This window comes from Ostrea edulis, chromosome 6 (assembly GCF_947568905.1).
Source record: "Ostrea edulis chromosome 6, xbOstEdul1.1, whole genome shotgun sequence".
NCBI classification, from domain to species: Eukaryota; Metazoa; Mollusca; class Bivalvia; order Ostreida; family Ostreidae; genus Ostrea; species Ostrea edulis.
Window position 1 is genome coordinate 37,859,927 of NC_079169.1, and position 12,358 is coordinate 37,872,284.

At 35.8% G+C, this 12,358-nt stretch overlaps 1 protein-coding gene across 1 annotated transcript; it reads right to left on the reverse strand.

Annotated features, from left to right (window-relative positions):
• Positions 1-2,559: 2,559 nt before the first annotated feature.
• On the reverse strand, positions 2,560-7,417 carry LOC125666505 (bifunctional 3'-5' exonuclease/ATP-dependent helicase WRN-like). The gene is made up of 5 exons (XM_048899667.2): positions 4,323-7,417; positions 4,012-4,150; positions 3,774-3,915; positions 3,521-3,685; positions 2,560-3,334 (listed from the first exon to the last, which is right to left on the reverse strand). Exons 1-5 carry the CDS (start codon positions 4,506-4,508, stop codon positions 2,560-2,562), a joined length of 1,407 nt encoding a protein of 468 aa, XP_048755624.2. The 5' UTR covers positions 4,509-7,417.
• Positions 7,418-12,358: the final 4,941 nt, after the last annotated feature.

Consider the following 12,358-nt stretch of genomic DNA (forward strand, 5'->3'; position numbering starts at 1 on the left):
TAGATCATCTTCTACCTCATTTTGTTTTATGCCATTACTGCACATGCCTCGGCATTCACCACAAGCCATTGAACAATCCAAACCTGATTTACGACAAGTACATCTTTTCGAATCACAATTTGTTTTACAGTTACATTTAATAATGTTAAGAAGGTGTTCAGGAGCAGGTTTAAGTGTCATTTTCATCGGAATAAACATGTTTTTCTCAATTCTCCATCCCCACTCAGTAGCATCACGCACAGTTTGATCTCCTTGCCAGATCTGACATTGGAAATACGAGCGAAGACTATGGTGACTGGCAGCATCAGGCGTGGGAGGTAACGTTTGAACGATGACCGGTGTACATCTGTTTTGTACAGCCTTAGACGTAAATTTTCGCCACCGCAGAATCTGTAATCCTTCGCAGGGAATCCCGCCATACAAGCACGAAATTGCCTCCTCTCCAGCTTTTATCACTGTATCTTTATCAGAATTACTTGCAAAGAAAACATCCGCTTGTTCTCTGAAATATCCACTGGACATACATTTCTTAAGCACCATTCCTTTCCCAATACCATATAATCGAGAGGTTGTGTCACAACCCGAGATGGCGTGAACAAATGGCAAATGTTTGCATGTAGTTGGACCAAGCACCTTTGCGGTTCTGTTTATATTCCATATTCTACAGGTTTTACCACTTGTTTGCTTTGCTGACCGAAAAATAATGTCTTTGTAATGATCACGAAAATGATGGCAAAGAAGAACTAGGATGTCAGTATCCTTTCCTATAACAACTGTTATTCTGCTTTCTGCACAGGCAAGGGCAGTTTTCGCTATGAGAAGATCAGCATCGTCATCAGCTTGAAGTACCTCAATGCCTTCATTTTGCATTTTTGAGGCTAGTAGATTGATGAATTTCTGTTTGTTCCTGTTATTGGCAAGAAAAAGTTCTTTCTTCATTTTGCATAGCATGGTCTCCGTGAATAAAACATCTGTTGTTTTATGTCCTTTGGATCTCCGCATGTGTGTAACATCTTTCATTGTTGGCAAATCACACAATTAATCCCGTTGGTAGGCGTTTGGTTACTGAAATTAAATGGAATGAGGAATATAAATTTCATAATCAACTGAGAATAAATGGATTCGATAAAATTATATGACGATAACAATATTATATGCGTGAAATTATTACAGACCTAAACCAAAGTAATTAAACAATAATTAAATGTAAATTTGAAAATTGCTTGAAAAAGACATATAGGCCTAGTCTATGTATAAAACTCAAATAATCCATTATTTTCAATTAAAATGGATATTGCACTCTTTGAAACGGAGTTCCAAGGAAATTTAAATACAAAATAATAAATGAAATGCAATTATTCATATTGTTTTAACCAGGGTTTTTTTAAAGATAAAATATTTTTTTAAAAATACGAATTTCTCGCCCGAACTGGTTTCCATACTTTAAAAAATTCGTCTGCAAAGGGATGACGTCATTAGCATTTTTATCAGAGAAAATTCGCAATAAGCCTATATTATGCATTAATCATCACGAATTTAAGCATTCAATTGGTATTATGAAATTATATAATATATACGGGGTGGAAAAGGCAAGTAGATATCACCATTTGCTTGTTTTATTATTCAAATTATCTAATCGTGGAAAGCCATTATATTTAGAGCTTAACTGCAAAACACCAATCAATACAGTAATAAAGTGGAAAATGACTGATAGTAAACTTACCTCATGTTGATTAGAATCCGGAAAATTATGAGAAAAAATATCAGCATATTGAAAAGTCGAAAAGATTAGATTGCAGTATATCCATTATGTATATGACGTCATACTGATTCACCAAAACAAATAGTACGACAGCCCAACAGTACCGTTGTCAAATTCCGTTTTTAAAAAAAAATCATCATTAGTGAGTTGAGATTTCAGGTTTTCATATAATGTTTACTTTGAAAAGCTCTACAATATAAAGTTGAATTTATTTCTGTTGCAATTTCTTCAATGTTTATTTTCAAATTGACTAGGCTAATTGTGAACATTTGAATATGTAGTACAGGGAAAATAGTAGGGATGCTGGTGGCCAGCTTACATCAAATACCATCAACAGGCACAGTCAGATGCTAGGAATTGGCAAGAATATTCAGGATATTTTCAATGAGCAAGTTGTTTTTAAACCCTTCCATACCAGAAAACATGGTGACATTGATAGGCTAGATGATATCATGCGAATGATCAAGACTCTGCAACCACTACGCTACTTTAAGAGTGAACCAGGAAGGGCTTTCAAGGGATTTGAAACTTTTACCACAGTAAATGGGGTTCGATTTCCAAAGAAATTTAAAGAACGCCTTTTGCGTCATTTGAAAAATATGGCCAATGTACGCGAGCTTCAAGAGGACTTGTGAATTACAGAATCAGTATTTAGAGTTTGGATGTAAGTAAACAGTATATCTTTATTTCTGATGGATTCTACTCATTACATTACTCAGTTCAAGGATATACTTGAATTGAAAACACACATAACCCACCCCATGAAAACAACAAAATAATTGTCTTGTTGTAAATTTTTATCTTATGAAAGATAGTATTACTTCATTGGATGACTTCTTTCGGTTTGAGCATTTACATTTCATAACACATGTTATGCAACACTTACAAAGTTTACGATTGCATAAATTTTCACAGCTACAACAAGTATTATTCATTTTCATGAGATCTTTAAGTTCACTTTTGTTTTCATCTGATAAGGAAAATGTGTGAAGAATATGATATCTCTGGCATTCAGTAGTAGATACAAGTTCTCTCAAGTATGTCCTTCTGGCACAATCACACTTTCTTTTACCTGATTTTCTACATGAATCACAGGGTAAAGCTATACTTCGAGGATAAGCATAACACACTGAAATACTTGATCTACCGTCTCTTCCAGCCCTACCTGCCTCTTGCCAAAGTTGTAAAAGAGAAGGGGGTAAACCCCATATAAGAACAATGCTTACATCTGGAATATTGATTCCCATACCTACAGCTACAGTGCATATCAAAATTCGTATGGTACCGCCTTCAGAACAAAAAGTACTCAAAATTCTGTCTTTTGATTTGGTATCTGTGTGTGCATGAAACATTTCTACCATCCTTGTGTCAACAGATAATTGTCCGTCATATGCCTTTTCTTTTAATAAACCATGCATCCAAATGTATAGTTCTTCACATTTTCCAATTGAATTTACATATAGCAATGTTTTATTCATTGCTATACCCTTCCGTCGAAGATTTGTAAGCAACCACTGTAGCTCATCTTCATATTTTTCACTGGACTTTTGAATATTAATGAAGATATTTGATCTGTAATGTATAAGTATTAAAACTTTATATATATATATATATATATATATATATATATATACATATATATATATATATATATATATATATATATACATATATATATATCAGATCAATTTTTCATGACCATATATACATCAGATCAATTTTTCATGACCATTTTAATAATATGCCAGAAATATTCACCTGTTTGGCAAAAATGAAATGGTGTTAACTTGGGACATTCCAAGAATTTTTTCAATGTCAGCTTTCATTGCTGTATTGCAGGTGGCAGTCAGGGTGAGAACAGGAGAATTAAGAACACTCTGTAGAATCCCAACCTTCCTGTAGTCTTCTCTGAAGTCAAGACCCCTAAAATAGTGTGATTACTGAATATGATGCATTTTTTTTCTTAATATGCAGTAGCATATTGTAAAATGTATCCATGATAATACAATACCATTCTGATATGCAGTGAGCCTCATCATATGCAACCAATGCAATGTTATCCTTGTAGACATCTTGTAGCACCCTTAGCCAGTGCTTGGATATAATAGCCTCAGGGGAAGCAAGTAAAACTGTTGCATCTCCATTCTTTATTTCTGTATTTAAGAGGAGAATTTTATATAAGTCGTGAGGCTTTTAAACAATTTTGGTAATTTTCATTAGTTTGTACACATGTAGCATGTTATGCATACCATCTACAACAGATTTATCCACCCCTTCATATATGCCACATGCTTTGATGTTATGATCCTTGAGAGTTTGAACCTGATCTTTGATCAATGCTTTCAGTGGTGAGATCACCAGACTTGTATGCTTTTTACAGGGATTGATCTGTGTAAGAAATAATTGTAAATTCACCTAGTATGTTTATTTATAATACATGATTGTAATATTGTATACATATTTGCAAGAATTCAAAAGAGAGAGAGAAAGAGAGAGAGGGAGAGAGAGAGAGAGAGAGAGAGAGAGAGAGAGAGAGAGAGAGAGAGAGAGAGAGACTTACTTCATCATAATAGAGTGCTGGGATGACATAGCATATACTTTTCCCAAAGCCTGTTGATAATACAGCAAATGTGTCTCTTTTATTAACAATAGATTCAATAATTTTAAACTGCTCTGGTTTCACTGCAAAATGAAATTGCTTTTCTGAAAGGATTCTGTTGATTACATTTTCAGTCAAGGCAGCCATTTTGACCTTTTTTTCTTTTGTCTTTGAGATTTATAATTTATCAAAAATTAAATGTGTAAAAAATATTGTTAAAGAAATTCCAATGTTACAGGAGTCTCTAATTACTTTGTAGTATTTCTTTTAAAAAATAAATGAAAGTGTTGTTACAGAGAATAGAAAACAAGAGAGCAATGTTTCATTTATTTATTGATAAGGAATGCAACTGCCGAAAATGGCTCCGATGTCCATATGAGCACAATTTTGGCAGCATCACCAGTTTCAGCCGTGAAATCTCCACACGTTGTTTTGGTCACGTGATCGTTTGACCCCAATTGGAATTTTGTGTGTTTGTGTGCTGACGTCATGCGCAAAGAAATCGAATGGCGAGGAGGCGACCTAATTCAAAGTGATGCTTCATTTGTCGGCGATAGGGCCGTTTAAACGGCGAAAGCATCGTATCAATTGTGATTAAGTTGTAGAAGAATCATTTCTTTACTGATTGGTCGCGTCTCGGAAGTTAGAACCGCGAAATAAAGTTGCGAAAGGTAGGCAGAGTCGCGACACCAGCTGGTGTCGCTGAATTCCCACTTTTCAATATGGCATCCGCTCTGACTCTCCCCCGCACATGTCACAATATAAAAGCGGGGGTTAGAGTCAGAGGAATCTCGGATTAGTGCATAGGAGGATTCAGCATCCCCTGTCGACCGGTCACACCCGCCGTGAGCCCTATATCTTGATCAAGTAAACGCATAAATACCTTGAAAAGCTTGACTTGAAGAAGTACATCTATAAATACAGGTTTAAATCGTTCGAAACATGAAAATTGACCCCCACGATTGATTGATTGAATTTAACCTCTCGAGAATTTCTCGCTCATATGGAGACGTCGCTATTGCCGTTCATTATCGATATAAGCATTCAGCATGTGCTTGTCGGAAATGCCGTACGCCGTAGGGACCCGGGTTAGAATAGGTCTTCAGTACCCCTTGCTTGTCGTAAAAGGCGACTAAATGGGGTGGTCATTCGGATGAGACCGAAAAACCGAGGCCCGTGTCATAAAAGGTGTGGCACAATAAAGATCCCTCCCTGCACAAAGGCCATCAACGCCGAACATTGGCCTAAACTTTGCAGCCCTTCACCGGCAATCATGACCTCCATACGAGTGATATTCTCGAGTAGGACATTAAACAATATACAACACATGAATTTTGCAAATACCACTCTCATTTTTTTAAATATACATGTATTTGTAGTTGGCCCCTTTAAATTGTAAAAGTCAGCCGTCGATTGTGAAAGTAAGCCTCTTCGTAAAACTCCACTAGTAGTGGGAATTTTTTGTGGACATTACGTAAGGAAAAGGACTTCATAATACTGAATGTCAGAACTATTGGGTATTTACAGGGCAAGGTTACCCGGATAACGTACAACGGTTGTAGTGAAGTAAACTGGGTAATTGTTTACAAGAATTGTCAAACACTTTTGGAGATTTTTTTAATCCAGAGGTTTACTTCATTTTCTGAGCATTATAAAACAGTTGTACATTACACTTATGTTTTGATTTCCAGAATGTCAGTCAGTGTGATCTTGAGTTAATACCATTCATCTTCTTGGTCACGTTGTAAGGACCTTTCCGCAGCAATAATAATTTATTGTTATGTTTATATATTTTGAACTATACTATACACATCTCCCCATCGCATTAGTGTAATTAACTGCTTGACAGGGAGGCATCCACCTATTTTACAATGTATTTGTAAAATCTACCATATGCACATCTTTGATCTCATCAAAACCGGAATAGACGGTGTGACGTCAAAATTATTTATTTTTGTGGTTTTGAATACAAAAGAGTTCCGCATCATGACAGCCTCTATAGATGGCGGCAATTTCAAGTTTTACAGTTTTAAAATTAGTACTGAAGCTTATCTAGGCCGTATATCAAAAGAATAGTATAACAAATCTTTATCATATAATTAATCCTATCATTTATCATGTAAATTTTTTGGGGTTGCCTTTCCCTTTAAACATGCACCGGTACTCAATAATCGACGCAATAGGTATTACGTGTTTACCGTAGATATATCCAAATATTAAAAACCCGTATTAGACATATTAAAATAAAAGTACGTACCATCTATCCTTCTGTGTTTAGTAAAGCAGAAGTGATAAAAGAATTGGCGGATCGCCGAATTTTTGAGTGACGGGAGCATTAGCCAATCAGAGAGCTCCATTTACACGCGCTTTCTGAAGCTAAGTTTACTCAGGTGACCTAAAAAGACATGGGGGAATTCGAAGCAAAGGAGACATGGATTGAAAACAGTACCAAGATATCGAGAGAGAAAATCCCCTGAAAAATAACAACAGGAAAGCCTGCTTGTGAAAGATTGATTGATTGTATCTTGCTTAACGTCTCGCTCGAGAATTTGTGAAAGAACTGACAAGAAATAATGGAGAACTACTATGTACCAAATATCCTTCTGTATTTAGTAAACCAGAAGTGATAAATGAATTAGATAGGTTACATGAGGAATATGTTTTGGTTTCAGCTGACAAAGCTAGTAACAACATTGTCTTTGTTTGTAAGGCTCATTATTACAACTGTATTTTAAACGAATTTGGCATTAATTCCACTTCTGGTAATAGTACTTCTACTCCAACTGCCCTTTCAAAAGATGAAATGCTGCAAAACCATGCTTTAGGTTTAGACACATATAATATTCCAGTCAATGGGTTGAATGAATATGAATTACCGTACCTATATTGGATTCTTCAACTACATAAAACCCTTACAAACAAAGATACATTCCTGGATCCAATAAGTGCTCTACCAAGCCCCTATCTTTGCTCCTCACGAAAATATTAACAGCTGTGAAGGAGAAAGTTCAAACTTACTGTGCGACTACACATGCCAGAAGTGGTGTTAAGGTACTCCGTCCCTCAGGTGCAAAAAAATGAAGATGTATTTTTTTACCATTATTGTGAAGCTTTTCTTACGTACTTGTTATTATGACAAAGAATTGATAATTATTTACCATTGTATCCAGGTGATCTTATGAGATAATTGGTCATTATGTATACAGTAAATAATAGAAAACAAAAAGAGTTATCTCAGTTTCATCAAATTGTATTTCATATACTGTATGTTGACTTGTTTGCTGCCTAAACAAAATATCCATTGGGTGAAAGGATTACAAAAATAAAAATAAATTGCATTGTATCCAGTAAAATATAAAAGATGATGACTGAAATCAATATGACATCAATTTTCAGAATGTAGAGTTATCTCTCTTCCATGAATTTGGACACAGCAGTAATGATAGATGTGCGCTTTGTAATCCTGGGCTTGCCCTGAAAATTCTCTGTAAATAAGCTGTGTATCCCATCATAGCCTCTTCTCTGATGTGCTATCTGCAGGTGTTTGAAACCTAGTCCTGAAAAGATATCTTTTTACACATGCTTTCAGAAATAATGTGATTTTCAACTAATGACATAAGAGTATGTAGATTTTTTTGGGGAAGTTTCCATCTGCTTTATGATATCAATGATGTACTGCATAGTAAAACTATACTGAAGATAAAATGAGTCAATATTGTGATGCTCAACAACTTTCTGGAGATATCTACAGTCTTCAACTGTACTATTGTAGTTTCTACCACTTCCTCGCTTTTACCACCCAGCTTTTTCACAGGAATTTCTTGCCAGTGACTCTAGAGCAGGGACAGTCTCTCTCTCTCTCTCTCTCTCTCTCTCTCTTCTTCAAATTTCTTGGAGTAAGAATTGGTATGTTTAGCGTGGAAAAGATCTTTGAAACCCCAGCTTCGCCAATGCCTGCATAATTTAAAGCTGGAATAAAAGATTTATATTCATATACACCATGCATGCACTTACTGCTCTATTGTACAAACACATATACTGTAGTAATTGACAACACAAGATCTCACAATCACATCTTTCACATCCAATTTCTGATACTTTACCATTGAGCCAAGGGATAAATCCTCTTTTCTATTCTACATACTATATATATATACTAGTAGGAGTACTGGTACCTGCTACAACACTACTTGTATCCACATATGACCAGCTTCGAAAACATCTTTTACAGATAAATTGCAAAATACACACACGTTTAGGTTTTTATAAAAATACTTACCAACAGCAAGTTTGGTGTTGATATCAAAAGGACCTTGACCATTCTGACCTATATTGTGTCGTTTACCAGTTGGAATGATCGTCAGTTCGTCACACTTCCTGCATCTCACATACAGTAAGCTGGCTAGTCCATCACGTCTCTCTTTCTCACAGTCAACAAGATCCAAAGGCGTATGACACAGAAAGCGCCCTCTTTGCAAATGATCCACCAGAATTGGAAATTCAACAACTCTTCTGCCTTGGAACAGATCAAATGTCTCTTTATTTTCATCATATTCATCTACCTGTGCTAGTGGATCTTCGCTGTTGACATCGATGAAGTCAGGGTGGTTGTTATTTCCATGTGCTAATGGTTATAGTAGCAGTAGACGAGGCTTTGAACCGACCTTTCTTATCTCTTTCTCGTATACAATTCCCCTCCATTTCCGTTTGTTTACATCTGTGAATTCTTATTCTTTTTTCAAAGAAGAGTTCCAAAAAATATAAATGCCGGAATTTATGATACGAATAAACTTTTTCCGGATTTTACGCGAGTTACCAAACATTGCTGAGGATTGGAGTCCCTTAATCAAATGTGGACTCTAAAAAATTCTAGAGAACTTTTAGTAAACTTGAAATCGCAAAACTTTTCCCAAATCAATAATATCAAAACCTATGACTTTTCAACACTTTACACGACCATTCCTCACGATAAATTAAAACTAGACTTTTTGACATCATAGATAGTTGGTTCTTCAACAAAAATGGAAAACGGATATATTCATATCTGGCTCGGATTCCACGCACAAGTACTCTGAAGTTGAATTAAAATTTTTTTTAGAGTTCCTCATTGACAATACATGTATCTTCGTGGTCTTTGGTGATCAGGTCTTCCAACAGTCTGTTGGAATTCCGATGGGCACTAATTGTGCTCCTTTGTTAGCTGACCTATTTTTATATTCATATGAAGCGGAATTTATTCAAAAACTTCTACGTGAGGAGAAAAACTGTTTTGCTATAGACTTCATTTCGAGATTTAGACATATCGACGACGTTTTGTCTATTAACAATAATAATTTTCATTCATATGTCGATTCGATATATACCTGTGAGCTCGAAATAAAAGACATCACAGAGTCATCCACCTCTGCTTCATACTTAGATATTTTAATGAAATTAGACATTAACGGCAAACTGACAACTCAACTGTATGACAAACGGGATGATTTCAGCGTCTCCATCGTCAACCTCCCATATTTATGTAGCATTATTCCATTATCACTTCCATATGGTGTTTATATCTCTCAACTGATTCGATACGCAAGAGTTTCTTCTGCGTATGGTTAGTTTTTAAATCGAGGCAAGCTTCTGATGAACAAGTTGATGGTACAGGAGTTAACAGTCTCGATTAAAGTCAGCATTTCGCAAATTCTATGGTCATTATAACGATCTAGTTTGCCAATACAACCTATAATTGGGCCAACTGCTGTCTGACGTGTTTCATACCGATTGTTATACCGTTCTTGGCACACTGATTTTGACTGCGGATAACTCCGTTTACCTGATCAGCATGTAGGGCTCACGGCGGGTGTGACCGGTCGATAGGGGAAGCTTACTCCCCCTAGACACCTGATTCCACCTCTCGTGTGTCCAGGGGTCGGTGTTGCCCAACTATCTATTTTGTATTGTTTATATGAGTTATGAGATTGATCACTGTTCGTTATCTTTACCTTTCATATGTGTGTATAACAGAGACCAGTGACTATCATCATAATTTTCGACAGTATGATTTAAACTGGGATCTCTTTATGATTTGGTATAGCAACAGATTGATCTTCAAATGACCTTGACACAAAAAAGAACCGTGATAGACTACCCACTTGTCTGTATCTCAAAAGAATGTATGCAGTCTGTAGTTGTAGCATTAAAAATATGATATCTTAACGCGTCCAATTCATTTTCAGAAGAATGCATCCTCATTCGTTTGGTTGATACAACACAAGACGACAAAATATTATTGATTGTATATTGTTTAACATTCCGCTCTCAATTTTTTCACTCATGGAAACGTAACCATTGACAATGAAGTGCTGCAAAGTGTAGGCCTATGTGTTAACATTAGGTGTCAACGATCTGGCAAATAGCTGACTAATCTATACAATACGTATTTGGTGAGCAGAATTACGGATTTACAATCACATCGAGTTTTATTTTTACAGTTATCATATTGGGGATCCGTATTTCTCTCAGGCACCTGGTCTCACATCTGGTGTGTCCAGGGTTATAGGAGTTATGAGATTGATCACCATTGTGTTGTCCTTCCCAGTAAAATGGATAAACAGGTGGTGTCTTATTGCAGTGCCAAAGGACGCATATGTATTACAACCCTTCATTTCTTTAAAAGTGAAAACATCTGAGCCAGCGAGAAAACTATGTGGACACTTATGCTTACATGTACATGTATTTTGACCCTTCGTTCCTCTATAAGAGCAAACATCTGATCCAACAAGAGGACCATGTGGACACTGACAGAGTTGACATTTCGAAATGGACGAGATCAATAGCACAATAAATTCTATGCAATACACACACTGCACAGTCTAATACACCAATCCTAAAAATGCTAATTTGAACAAGTGTATGATAACAGTGCTCCGAGAATAATTTATGGTTGTTGCATTTTATGTTAGATAACTTCATTTGAAGAAAATTATCAAAGTTGAAATGTGGTACATGCATCTTATTTCATAAAATTGAAGTATATTGTACATTTAAGGCCAGATGATATAAACAAATTTTTCTACCTTTAGCACTGAAGAGTTCCCATGGTAAAAAATATTTTGGTTGGTTTTGGTTTTCTCATTTATAGTTGTTTGGAATTCTTCTGTGTTTTAAGAGCAGGAAAGGGGGTCAGTAAACAATGTAAACAATTGTGGTGCCAGAATCATTCAGGAGGGAAAAATCAGGAACAATTATTAGTAAAAAACGTCATCAAAGGTTACAGAATGCTAAGAAAGGTTATGTATTATCCCTTGGACGTAAGATAGTGAATGTTGATGCCAATAACAACGTGGTGAACGAGGAGAGGTTGGATGAATCAAGGAAAAATTGTTCTTCTGGTGATAATTCACAAGAATGCCTAGGAAATGAAGACACGTATCCATCTGATGCATCAGAGAGTGAGGAATCGGAAGAAGTGCATGAGGAGATGATTTGTTGGAGAAGTGGGAGACGAGTTGTGGAACTTGGAATTCTAGTGGACAATTTGGAAAAAGGTTGTGCTGTGTGTGGTAGACCACTAGATTTAACAACCCATAAGACTTTGTGAGGACGGGAAAAAAACGGTATGGACTTGGATCATTGCTATATATAAGATGTCAGCAGGAAGCATGCAGTCATCTTTCTCCTGTTTCTACTGGGAAACATTATAATGCAGAAACTAACGTAAAATGGCACATCAAAGAGATCCTGTATTAGGCATTTCTTTATTTTTTTCAGAGATGAATAGCAAAGGAAAACCAAGAGTGACAACAAAAAAAAAAAAAAAAAACAACAACAAAAAAAAAAGAAGAAGAAAAAAAACCCCAGTAAAATCATAAATGCCATTGTAAATTATTATTATGGGAGATAACTCTTCTTTGTCGTGAAAAAAATCAGCCAATGTGATATTTACAATTTTGCTTCTACTCAAAAAATTCACCTCGTATGGTATATGATTTTTAAGTTTATATTACACTTTA